The sequence below is a fragment of the Nannospalax galili genome, unplaced genomic scaffold (assembly GCF_000622305.1).
Source record: "Nannospalax galili isolate Female #2095 unplaced genomic scaffold, S.galili_v1.0 scaffold407, whole genome shotgun sequence".
Classification (NCBI taxonomy): Eukaryota; Metazoa; Chordata; class Mammalia; order Rodentia; family Spalacidae; genus Nannospalax; species Nannospalax galili.
The window spans coordinates 867,857-881,113 of record NW_008355644.1 but is presented as its reverse complement, the minus strand read 5'-3'; the positions used below and the strand labels follow the sequence as shown (position 1 = coordinate 881,113).

Here is a 13,257-nt window from a genome sequence, read left to right as displayed (position 1 = left end):
AGCCTGTGTCTTTTGACTGGGGAGTTCAGTCCGTTAATATTTCAAGTTATTAATGAAAGATGAGTATTGAATCCTGTCATTTTTATTTCTGTTTACATTCTTGATATAGCTGTACTTTTCTACAGTTATACTTTCATTGAATTTCTTTCCACAACCCCTTGGGTATAGTCTGTCCTTTCTTCAGCTCTTTGTATTGTTTCCAGAACTCTCTGAAGTGCTCTTTTTGTGGACATGAATTCCTTCAGCCTATATATGTCATGGAAGATTTTTCTTTCCTCTCCGACTGTAATAGACACTTTGGCTGGGTATAGTAATCTGGGTTAGCATCTATGGTCATTTAAAACTGGGAATACTTTTGTCCAGACTCTTCTGGATTTCATAGTTTGCACTGAAAAGTCAGCTGTAATCCTGATGGGTTTTCCTTTATATGTGACTTGTTGTTTCTCTTCTGCAGCTTTCAGTATTGTCTCTTTGTTTTGTATGTGTAGTGTTTCTACTATGATGTGCCGTGGAGAGTTTCTTTTCTGGTCCTGTCTTTTCCTGTCTGTTTGTTGTTCTATATGCTTCTTGTATTTATATGGGCATGTCTTTCTTTACTTTTGGGAAATTTTCTTCCATGCCAGTATCTTGGGATTCTTCTCCTTCCTGTATGCCTATGATTCATAAGTTTGGCCTTTTTATGGTGTCACACAATTCCTGCATATTCCATTCTTGTGATTTCTTAAATTTCTCATAATCTTTGCCTGAGTGATCTAGTTTGTGCACTTTATCTTCCATTCTTGATACTCTGTTTTCCATTTCGTTCATCCTGTTGGTGAGGCTTTCTCCTGTTGTTTCTAATTGGCTTATGGAGTGTTTCACTTCCTTCTTCATTTTGGCCTGAGTATTCTTCAATATTTCTACCTCTTCTGAATTCATTTAGAACTTTATTCCTATCTAAAGCTTTCAGTTCTCTCTTTTGATTTTATATTGGAGTGACCAGATTGCTTTTGTCTTCACGAGTTCCCACAGAGGCCCAAGTCAGATAGGATCAGATGCTCTCATCTCAGGCTTTCTCCTAAGGTCTGGATCCCTCCAGGAAAGACTTTGGCCTCAGGAATTTGGGGGTTGGACTGGACTGGGAGCAGGACCTTGGAAAGATGCTGGTCTAGGGCAGCTGGTGCCTGTGCCAGCCAGAGATGCAAAGGCAGATGGGGATGGGAAGTGGCCTCAAGGGCTCCTGAGGAGCTGGGTTGGTCTGGATACAAAGGATCAGGAAAGGGAAAGGTCAGCCCAGGGGTCCAGGAACGAGGCTGGTGGGTTGTGCAGCAGTGCAAGGAAGCAGAGGGAGGTGAGGGTGGGACCAGGCTCAGAGTCCTCCTGGGGACCATGAGAAGGAACTGGGTTGGTCTGGATGCAAAGGATCAGGAAGCAGTGGTGGTTCCCCATGTGTCTGGGGCGCCAAGACAAGGAATGGGCAGGTCCCAGGCTAGGAGGAGAGACTGGCGGGGGAGTTGGGAGGGTGAATGAGGCTGGGGGAGTCAAGGCACCTAGGGCGTGATGGGCTTACCCTGGAGAGAGAAGCCTGAGGGTTGGAGAGAGGCCTGTGGGTTGGGTTGTTCAGGCCCAGGGATGCAGAGGGAGGTGAGGGTGGGGCCAGGCCCAGAAGCAGTGCTCCTGGGGACCCAAGAAGGCACTAGGTTGGTCTAGATGCAAAGGATCAGGAAGCAGTGATGGTTCTGGAGGTGTCTGGGGCACGAAGACAAGGAATGGGACAGGTTCGAGGCTAGGAGGAGAGACAGGCGGGGGAGGTGGGAGGGTAAATGGAAGTCTTTTTTGAAGATTAAAAACTCATTCAATTTTATGTCTTACAGGGCTTATATACCAAGTTTAATATTGTATAACTGTATTAATTCAACTGTGAACCTAAAATTTTATAGCCCCTTTTGAAAGAGATGTATCTTTGTTCTGGAAATTGTTATTGAATATGTTAATGCTATAAAGGAATGTTTCTCCTAATCATGTGGTTATTAAAAAAAATTTTATAAAGCAAAGAAGGCTGGGCGTGGTGGTGCACGCCTTTAATCCCAGCACTCAGGAGGCAGAGTCAGGCAGATCTCTGTGGGTTCAAGGCCAGCCTGGTCTACATAGTGAGTTCCAGGCCAGCTGGGGCTACAGGGAGATCCTGTCTCAAAAAAGACCAAAAAAAGAAAAAAGCAAAGAAAAATAATGTTATAATAAAATCAAAGTCCCCTATGACTCCTACTTCTTTAGTTTCTTTCCAGAAGTAGCAGTTATCCTTTGGGGCTGGAGAGATGGCTTAGCACTTAAGAACACTTACTGCTCTTCCAGGACCTGAGTTCAATTCTCAGAATCCACATGGGTGGCTCACAAACAGCAACCTGTAATTTTTGCTTCAGGGAATCTGAAAGTCATCCATAATTTGTTACTAATCATTCGTGTTTTATGCTTTAACTTTTCATAGATGTATGTATAAATTATACTGCTTTATAGATGGATATATGTGCAAATGGTACAGTCTCTTTTTGGCATTTAACTATTTTCTGATAATGATTTGACAATATTTCTGCAACTTATTTGTTTTTCACTTAACATTATGTTATTTTAGATTCACTGGGGACTGCACTGAGGAGCTGGGTTGGTCTGGATACAAAGGATCAGGAAGGGGAAAGGTCAGCAGAGGGAGGTGAGTGCTTCCTTGCACTGCCGTGTTGATTTGTATGAGTCTGTTCAGTGCCCCAGAGAATTCACTCTCTAGCCTACCAAGATACTCTCCTGCTGGTGGGCTTTTCAGTGTTGCCAGTGTTTTCCTATGGCCTTTACAGAGCTAGACATTCTTGTTCATGTCTCTCTGGAAGTCGTGATTTTTAAATGCTAAAATTTGGTTTTTTTTAACCTCCTTTTGTGTTGGTCTTTATGAATCTGGGTAAATTCCTATATCTGGGACTGTTTTCTTAGCCACAAAGGTAAGAATAATCTCAAAGGTTCTTTCCAGGTCTGTAATCGTTTATATTTCCTTTCTTGCCTTCTTAGAGTAAATTACTTTTTGGGGGTGGGGAACCACTTAGCATAAAACTCTATTCAGAAAAAAGTCTATTGCAAGTGTATGTGCATGTGTATTTAAAGCCAAAATGAAAGTGATCTTGAGTCTCTTGGGAATGTTTTCTTACAATTTAGGTTTTTTGTTTTATTGAGTAGATAAGTATTAATAGGGAAGCAAAATCTGTTTTAAAATCATTTAAAAAGAAAGAAAGAAAGAGAAAAAGAAAACCTTCCTATTGGCTATATTTGAACAGTCTGGAGCCAGCTGCAGAATCTCATCTCCTGAGGTAGATGGTGATTTGGGTTGCCAATTGGGTGGGCCTTCTGCAGCCTGTGGGTGGGTCATGGAGTGCTCATGAGTCAGGGTGACACAAGGCTGTCATTTTGAACATAAATTGTTGTATTATACACAGCCAAAAATGATGTTCTTTAAAAAGTCTATTTAAATAGGAAGGGCTTTTTGACCCTAAATAAAATGCCTTCAGAAAGCTATGCTTTTCAAGCCTGTAACAGTCCTTTTGAATTGGAAAAAGTTGCTCCTACACTGCCAGGATGAGCTATGGGTGTGGGTGGGACAGTGCGGCAGCCCCCCTTCTCATCAGCTTCTAAATCATTTGGGTTGGGAATAAGGTGGACTTGAGGGTGGTCCTAGCTGTAACCATCACAGTTTATCAGAGGATTTGGTAGCCACTTGGATTGCTCATAGTCCTCTCTCCCACCTTCTTCTGATTGTTGATTAAATACTAGGTGGTTACCATCAGAGAACTACTACAGGTGATCAGTAAAACAGAGTGATGCTTATGATGGGATAGTGATACTGGTCACTATCAAAAGTATAAAAAAAGGACATTATGATTGATGCCAACAGACTTTCCACTCTTTCAACTATTTTTAGTAACCTTGTGGACTAGGAAAGTAACCCGTCTCCAAAGATGGGCCTTAGTTAACCTGAATCTTGGGATGAATTTAGATTAATCCAATCTTGGTAAGTCCCACAGCAGTGGTTGCTTTAGGAATTTGGCCTTAGCCCATCAGAATATGACATTCCTATGACAAGCCCTCCAGAAATGAGACATGAAGTGCTGGAGAGAGCTTAGTTGGTAAAGTGCCAAGCACAAGGACTCGGTTTCGATTCCTAGAACCCATGTTAAGAAAAATGCTAGGTGTGGCAGCACACATTTGCAATCTCACTGTTGAGGAGGTAGAGACAGTTGGAACGTTGAGGCTTACTGACCTGCCACCTGGCCTTAGAGAGTTCCAGGCTAATAAGAGACCTTGTCTTATAAAGGGGGCCAGTGAGATGGCCTAGTGGGTAGAGGCGTTTAGTGTAAAGCCTTGAGTTTGCTCCCTGGGACTCACAGGGTAGGAGGAGAGAACAGATTCCAAAAGTTGTCCTATGACTTCCACATGCACTATGGCACATGGGTTCACCCCAATAAATAAATAAATAAATAAATAAATAAATAAATAAATAAATAAATAAGCAGATTAAAAAAAAATGAACAATGCCTGAGGGATGGCACTTTTGGTTGTCCTCTGGTCTCCACATGCATGCCTACACACATGCATGTACACCCACCCCCCTCCATGAACACATATGCACAAAAAAGAGGGAGGAAGAGAAAGGAAAAGAAGGAGGAAAGGAGGGAGGAGAGAGGGAGAGGGAAAAGGAGTGGGAGGGAGGGAGGGAAGAATGGAAAGAGAAAAAGGAGGAAAAAGAAAAGAGTCACACAAGAAAAGTCATTGGAAACCTCAGGGAAAAGTTCTTTTTTAGGGAGAGGCATAGGAAGATGATCTGTTTTCTCCTCAGTCTTGCTTTTGTTGTTGGGAACTGGTATCAGTCAGAGGATAAAATTGATCCTCCCAGAAGGACAGAGCCAAAGGAGATGCAGAAAAATGAGCTGGAAGTACTAGACTGAGCCATTTCTGACCCTCAGCTCACTGTTGGGTTTACTAGCTGAATCAACAGATTACCGTGAGCTAGTTTTACTTGATGTTTCTGTTACTTGCAATTGAAGGCATCCTAATTGATGTAATTTTATTGCTAATTATTCTTTTGGCCCCTGGAATAGTCTTAGAAAATTATCTTTTAAGTGTTAAAGTGAATGTTGAGCCACTGTATACTTCCAGCGTTAGTATTGTCAAGCTAATTAGAAGGATTTCTTTTTTTTTAAATATTTTATTATCTTTATTTTATGTGTACGAGTGTATTGCCTGCATGTGTGTGAGTGCACCCGCGTCATGCAGTGCCGCAGAGGTCAGAAGAGTGCTTCGGATTCCCCTGGAACTGGAGTTAAGGATGGTTCATAGCTGCCATGTGGGTGCTGGGAATCGAACCCAGGTCCTCTGCAAGAGCAGTCAGTGCTCTTAACCGCTGTGCCATCTCCCCAGCCTCCAAGAAGGATTTCTTTCAAGAAGATTTCTCATCATTATAACTGTGTGTGTGTGTGTGTGTGTGTGTAGGCCAGAAGTTTTTTGAGATGGGGTCTCTCACTGGCCTGGAACTCATTAAGTAAGGCTAGGCTGTCTGGCCAGTGAATCCCAGGGATCTGCCTGCCTCTGAGTCCCAAGTGTTGGGATTGGGATTACAAGTACAAGCCACAGAGACTTCTTTTTTTCTCCAGCGTGTGTTCTGGAGATAAAAATCAGGTCTTCATACTGCCAAAACTAGCATTTTGCTGACTAAATGAATTCTCCAGCCTCTCCCTCCTAGCCTTTTTAAAGAGATTTTTTTTTTAAAAAAAAATTGTGTGTATATGTGTGTGTAGATATATGCAGGTGCCCTTGGAGTACAGAGGAGGGCATTGGATTCTCTGGGACTGGAGTTACAGGTGGTTGTGAGCCTCTCAGCATGGGTGCTGGGAACTACACTGAGGTCCTCTACATGAGCAATATGCACTCTTAATCTCTGAGCCATCTCTCCAGCCCCCTCCTAGTCTTTTAAATGATTGAGGATACAGAGATACAGAGCAATTAAGCAGCCTGCCTAAACATTGTTAGTGACAGAATCTAACCTCCTGTCCAGGTCTTTGACCTCCCAATTCAGTACTTTTTAGTAATATTAATATCTTGCACTTTTAGTAAAAGGTTCTGGTTGCTTTTTTCTCATGTTAGCTGATTCAGCTGTGATCTACAGTAACTATGTATCAACTGGCTCTTGACTGCAACATAAACCAATCTAAACCACTGTTCACAACTCTTAGAAACACTGAAAACTTCTGAGATAGTAGAAAGATGGTGAAGTATCACCATCTTTTAGAACTTCCTTAAATAATAGAAAGATAATTCTTGTAACAACAAAAGATTAGGTCAGTAGACATTTCCTGAAATAGTTTAAATGAATTAGAATAAATAACTTTAAGAGAATATCAGCCTAGCTTTGCTGAATGATGGTGGTAAACTTGCCCTTGATTCTTGACTGCAGGCAAAGTCAACCTGGAAAGAACTGCAGGCACCATCTTAAAAACAAGAATAAGAAGAGCGTTTGCAGGAACAGGCATTTTGATATACAGCATCTTTTGTTTAAAACATGAACAAATTATTAAATGGTGAAATGTATTTTAATTATGTTTTTTTCAGGTATACAATGAACATTTTCAAAGTCAGCCTTTTTTTTTTTTCTTCTTCCCTTACTGTGGTTTTGTTCAAAGAAAAACTTTAGGGCCAGTGAGATAACTCAGTGGTAAAAATGAGTTTAGGGCAAACCTGAGCACCTGAGTTCAATGCCTAGAACCTACAGTAAAAGTAGAGAATCGACTCCTGAACGTTGTCCCCTGACTTCCACACTTGTACTGTGGCACATGTGTACCTTTCACCCCTATAAAATAATAAGAAAGAAGGGGGGGAGGGGAGGAGAGAGGAGGGGACAGAAGGGCAGGGAAGGAGACGGGAAGAAAGAAGGGAAACTCTAGGCCTGCCATGTGGCTGGATAACATTTACAAACAGAAAAGGGGAAGCAAGGTGCAGAAAACAGAAGTGAGGTACAACAATGGCCCACTTGGCTAAAACTTGGCATTTACCTATTTTCGACCTGGTTTGGCTAAAGCTCTTCAGTGTGTGCAATACTGAGTTAGGCTGTATTTCCTCATAGACTAGAGCATCTGAGTGCAGAGGCTTCCTCAAGACAAATTTAGTTTGATTTAACATGGTAAAAACATATTTCATAAATTGGCCCATCTTTCCATTTTTAAGCATACAGTTAGTTCATCGGCATTAAATAGATTCATGATTTTGTACAACTGATCTCCAGAACTTTCAAATCGGAAACTCTACTTATTAACCAACTATGCTGGATAGCTTTAGCTGTTGACACACCTGGGTAGAGGGAGCCTCAGTTGGGGAATTTCCTCTATTGATGTGGCCTGTGGCCATATCTGTGGGGTATCTTGTTGATTGTTGAGTGATGTGGAAGGCCACCCCTGGGCAGGTTGTTCTGTGTTGCATAAGAAAACAGGCTGAACATGGACCAGGGGAGCAAGTCAGTAAGCAGCATTCCTCCGTGACCTGTGCTTCAGCTCCTGCCTCCAGGTTCCTGCCCTGAGTTGGGAACCTTGGGCTTCCTCAGTGATGTACTGTGACCTGGGAGATGTAAGATAAAATAAATCCTTTCCTCCTCAAGTTGGTATTTGTCAAGAGTGTTTTGTCACAGCAATGGAGAAACAAACTAGAACACCTACCGTTCCCTCTTTTGCCTCTCCCTCCAGCTCCTGATACCTCCTGTTCTTTCTTTTTCTGTGCTTCTGGAAAGTCATGAATTTTTTAAAATGTTAATTTCAAGAAATATTTATTGATTGCCTTCTGAGTATCAGGCATTGTTCTTGATGTGGGAGCCAAAAGAGATAAATGGTAGAAAAGGTTAGTTTTTGTTTTGTTTTGTTTTGTTTTGTTTTGTTTTGTTTTGTTTTAGGGGTGGGAGTGGTGGTGGTGGTGGTGGTGGTAGTGGTGGTGGTGGTGGGTGGGGGTCTCCAGGATTTTGGTGGTGCTAGTGGTGGTGGTGTGTGTGTGTGTATGTAAGGGAGATGGGGGTAGATATATGTGATGCATGTTGTGAGTCTGGGCCCACAGGTGCCACAAAGCAGAGGACAACTTTCAGGAATTAGTTCTCCCCTTTCACTGTGGGCTCTGGGATTTTGAACTCAGGTTGGCAAGTGCTTTTACTGATTGATCCATCTTGCCAGTCCTAGAAGAGGATTTCTAAAGGGTCTTTGTTATGCTGGACTTGGAGGTATTAAAAAAATGTCACAATCAAAATTAGTATCTATGTCTGAAATGAGTGAGGACAGCAATGTGTTCTGTGGGATGCTAGCTTAGTAAGTTTTGCTCACACCACTAAAGTGCCTCTGCAATTCCAGGGAGGGACCTTAGAGGAAGAAATATGAGCCATGCAACCTGGGAAGACTGGGTATCAGATTGTATTTACTAACAGTCCAGGGCTTCTCATGAGGGAAAAGAATGATTAGAAAACTAGTTTGTTAGAACAGCTTGGATATGATTTTTGTGTTTCCAAATTCAGAATGCCTAAGAAGGCTTGCTTAGGGAAAAATATTACACAGAGAATAAAAGGGGAGTCCAGTTGGTGTAAGCATATGCATTACCAAAAGCTGAGAAGCAGACTTTTTGGGTGTTGTCTATCTCCGTGTAAAGACAGATCATAGAAACCTGACCACAGAATGCCCTCCACGTGCCAAATAGCTGCAGTTAATATCCAAGACAATTTACAGGACACAACAATGTAGATATTCTGTTCTTGAAATCTTGGAATCTCTTGCAGTTCAGTGTGTGTGAGAGAGAGAGAGAGAGAGAGAGAGAGAGAGAGAGAGAGAGAGAGAGAGTAGTACAGTTGAAGCCAGATGATAAAGATTTCGTAAATCGGCAGCCCAGTTGCAGTCACCACTTGTCCCCTCAGAAGCCTTTCCTGGGGCTGGAATACAGCTTGTTTGGTACAGTGCTGGCCTAGCTTTTATGAAGTCCTGGGTTCCCCAGCACTGCATAAGCTGGGAGTGGTGATGCACACATGTAATCCTCGAACTTGAAAAATAGAGAGCCAAGAGGATCAGAAATTCAAGGTCATCCTCAGCTATATAGCAAGTTTGAGGCTAGCCTGAGCTATAAGACCCTGTCTTTAAAAAAGCCTTATTCCTGATACATGGTACGGCATACTGATAGGTCAAAGGCTTTGTGATCCTTTGAAGTAGAAATATTAAGTTTTGAGCTGCCATTGGTTGGAGATAGGTGAGGGGAGGTTGAACTTTTGAGGGGCCAGATCCCCAAATGACGTTCATGCACCATACTTCAGGCCCTGTTGGGCTTTGACTTCAGGTTAAAATCACTTGGGGAATCACTTTGAAAATTGTCACTGACCAGCCAAGTCAGAATCTCAGAAAATTGGGAAGGAGGCAGGCCTAGTCAAGAGAGTTTTCTTAAAGTTCTGTCTGAAGTTCTGAAGTACACCCAGGGCTAAAACCCATTCTAGCTATTTTAATTTCAAGTAGTAATCTGTAGGGAACATTTATTAAAATGTGTACAAAGTCCTTGCTAACTCTATAAAATAAAATGCAAGCTTTTCCTCCCTACCATCAAATAGGCAGGGCTTCATTTTCTTTTTTCTTTAGTTGGAGGCTCTGACAAAACAAATGAAAAAAGATAGAAAGGCATTTTACAGAGAGGCCCCAGGGCCTTCTTAGGGAAGGATTGGGGGAAATGAGGACTGAAAAACATTATTTATATGCATTTCAGGAAGTTGAAAATATGGCGTGTTCTCAGTCCTTCTCTCTGAATTATGTAATTTTGTAAGATGCAGGATGTGGTCCATTTGTGTCAAAATAATAAGGCATATAATCCGCAGCATATAACATGTGTGGGAATTCTTTGCAGAGTAATTAGCATTCCTTTCTCCAGCCTGGTATTCAGAGGAAGCATACCATTCACACCCTCTGTGTGCTCACATTTCCCAGTGCGTTGGAGAGCTTTTTTCAATAGAAATCTTTGTTCTCCCCCCTAATAAGATTTGGATTAAATGTGAGGGAACTTAGCATATCCTTCTTTTTTTTTTTCTGGCAGGAATTGATTTTAAAATCAGAACGATAGAACTTGATGGAAAGAAAATTAAACTTCAAATATGGTAAGTAAAGAACAAAAATAAATGAATTTCTACTTTAATTGGGAATTGAAAATGGAAATTTAAAATGTGAATTGTGATATTAGAGACATAATCACTCAAACCTCTTTTCTTTATAAAAACTAAGGGGAAGTGAATAAGTACTGACCATCTTTCTATGGCTTCTGCAGTAAGGGTAGGAACATGAGAATACCAGTAACTCCTGGATCCAGAAGAGATCCAGAAGCCTATTTTTAGAAGTGCCAAAATTGTACAAGGGGAAACAAATTCTCAAAAGTATAAATTACTTCAACACAGTTGCAACTCTGAATCAGATAAGGCAAATGACTCAAGTGGCAGAGACCATGAGCAGAAAGTCAGACCTGGGTTCCAGCAGTAGTACGTCTACAGAGGTCTTTGGGCAAATTGCTTGCCTTCTGTTCATCACTAAGACAAAATACCTGAGATAACTAATTTACAAAGAAAAATGGTTTGCTTTGACTCACAGTTGTAGTCCAAGATTGACTGGACTCATCAGTTTGAGCCTCTGAGGAAGGTGCTGAATGGCGGCAGTGGTGGAGAATAGAGCAACTGCTTGCTTCATGAGCTGGGAAGTGAGCAAGAAAGGAAAGGGGTGCAGGTCCTACAATCCCCTTGAAGAGCATGCTTCCAGTGACCTAAGAACTTCCTGTTAAGCCCAGTGCCCCAAAGAGTCCCCTTACCTGTATTGCCACCCTAAAGCTCAAATCTTTAACACATGGGTCTTTGGAGGACACTTCTCCAAACTATGACTTTTTCTCAGGTGCCACTTTTTCTCACCTGTAAATTAGTTGTATTGATGACATTGGAGGTCCCCTATAACTCTGATATTTTATAATTTATTAAATGGAAAAATGAAGCCTATTAACTGAGAAATAAGGAAGAAAATAAGTAATTCAGGTTACTGTGAATTAAAAATAAATTTTTTTTAAATACTTCTGACATCAAACGTATGGGGTTCCCATCTACCCCAAGCAGTTCTCCAAAGGTTACCGCATGGGTGGTGGTTTTTTGTTTTTTGTTTTTTTCTATTTTTGAGACCAAAAAATGTCCCAGCTGGCCTGGAACTCACAGAAGTCCACCTGCCTCTGCCTCCCAAGTGCTGGAACTAAAGGCATGCAACCACCATGCCCGGCTGGGTGTTTTATAATTTAACTCAATTCTAGCATTATCTGTCTGGAGATAGCATCAGATCCCATAGGTTGAGGACAGAGTCCCACAAGACTGCTTTATAAACTATTAATGTCAGTTGTGAGCAGTAAGTAGTCACCTATTATTTTCATACCCTCCTTCTAGAGTTTCATCATAGAACTCAGAGAAACACAGTCACCATTTTTTTTTCTTTTAAAAAATATTTTTTTATTTTATTTTAGGCAGGGTCTCCTGTAGCCCCAGCTGGCCTGATGAATTTATAGCCATGCTCAGGTGCCAAGGATCTCAGAAAGTAGCTGACTGTGACTAGTAATAATCAGATATATAGAAATTAGAGACACAGGTGTAAACATCTAAGTGTTATTTGCATCAAAAATGAGTTTTTCTAGATGATACGGTATATTTTAAAATGAAATGGAGATCTTTTTTAAAGGTTAAAACCTCATTCAATTTTATGTCTTACAGGGTTTATACTGAGTACAATAATGTATGACTATTAATTCAACACTGTGAACCTAAAAATTAAAGCCAATTTTGAAAGAGATGTGCATCTTTGCTCTGGAAACTGTTATTGACTATGTCAATGCTGTTGTACTAAAATGCTTCTACTAAAAAAAAAAATTGATAATTTATTTTTTATTTTATTTTATTTTAGACAGGGTCTTCCATAGCGCCAACTGGCTTGGAACTCATTATGTAGACCAGGCTAACTTTGAGTAGAACTATTTAGACTAGGCTGGCCTCAAGCTCACAGAGATCTGCCTGCCTCTGCCTCCCGAGGGTGGGGTTATTTTTTATTTTTATTTTTATTTATTTTCTTTTGAGACTATATAGCCCTGGCTGGCCTGAAACTTGTATAGACCAGGTTGGCCCTGAACTCATAGACATCTGCTTGTCTCTGTCTCCTGAGTGCTGGGATTAAAGGCATGCATCACTGTGCCTGGCAATATTCACCCTTTTTAAAATTAATTAATTAATTATTTTTTAATATTTTATTTATTATTTTTATTTTATGTGTATGCGTGTATTGCCTACATGTAGGTAAGTGCACCCGTGTTATGCAATACCTGCGGAAGACAGAAGAAGCTGTTAGATCCCCAGGAACTGGAGTTTCAGACAGTTGTTAGCTGCCATGTGGGTGCTGGGATTTGAACCCAGCTCTTCTGCAAGAACAGTCAGTGTTCTTAACCGCTGAGCCATCTCTCCAGCCCCACAATTTTTTTAAAAAGAAATTTCTCATTACATTTATTTATTTGTGTGTATGTGCACGTGTTTGCAAGTTGGTTTGAATCAAAGAAAATATTGTCAATCCACTCAAAGGTACTTGGCTTCTGTTTTCCTCCTTATTTGTTCGCTGAGTGCAAAGTAAGTGTCCCACATTTTTAATGCTGGTTGGTAAGAGAATGATAAAATGAGAGTTTGGTGTGAGGCTCAACTTAGTGCCGGACAGAACAGCTGAGATCTGTGTTGCTTGAGTCTCACTTGAGGAAAAGAGCTGTTCAGTGGCAGCCATGGGACCACAGCTCTTTTAAGCCTGTTTGGTCTTTTGCAGAGTGAGGATGATGGTAATATCACCCCACCCAACACTGGGCTGTGTTGGACATCATGTGAGCACAGTGTGGAAGTGTTTTGTCAGGTAGACATAATGCTAGGATGTTTACTGCTTTAGTATACTATATTTCCATTGGCCCGTCATCTTTTGATAGAGTTTAGTGTGCATTAGCTTTTCAAAGTATCTCCACAAGTGCCTCTTTTTTTGCAATTAAATTGTATAATTTAGTTTGTCTTAGTAGTACAGGGAGTGAATTAGTTGTGGCTATAAATGGCAGATTTAAAAGTAGTGACTTTTCCCAGTATCAAGGAAATTTGGCCCCCTCTATAAGATTGCTGCTGTAATTGTAATTAGAAACTTCCATATTTCTTGGAAT

General features: G+C 41.0%; 1 protein-coding gene across 1 annotated transcript in view; it reads left to right on the top strand.

Moving 5' to 3' along the window:
• Rab8b (RAB8B, member RAS oncogene family) overlaps positions 1 to 13,257 on the top strand; it is an 84,981-nt gene that overhangs the window by 56,143 nt on the left and 15,581 nt on the right. Inside the window, exon 2 of the mRNA XM_008853013.2 lies at positions 10,102 to 10,162. Coding sequence (XP_008851235.1) covers positions 10,102 to 10,162 — 61 coding nt within the window. The remainder of the gene's footprint in view (positions 1 to 10,101; positions 10,163 to 13,257) is intronic.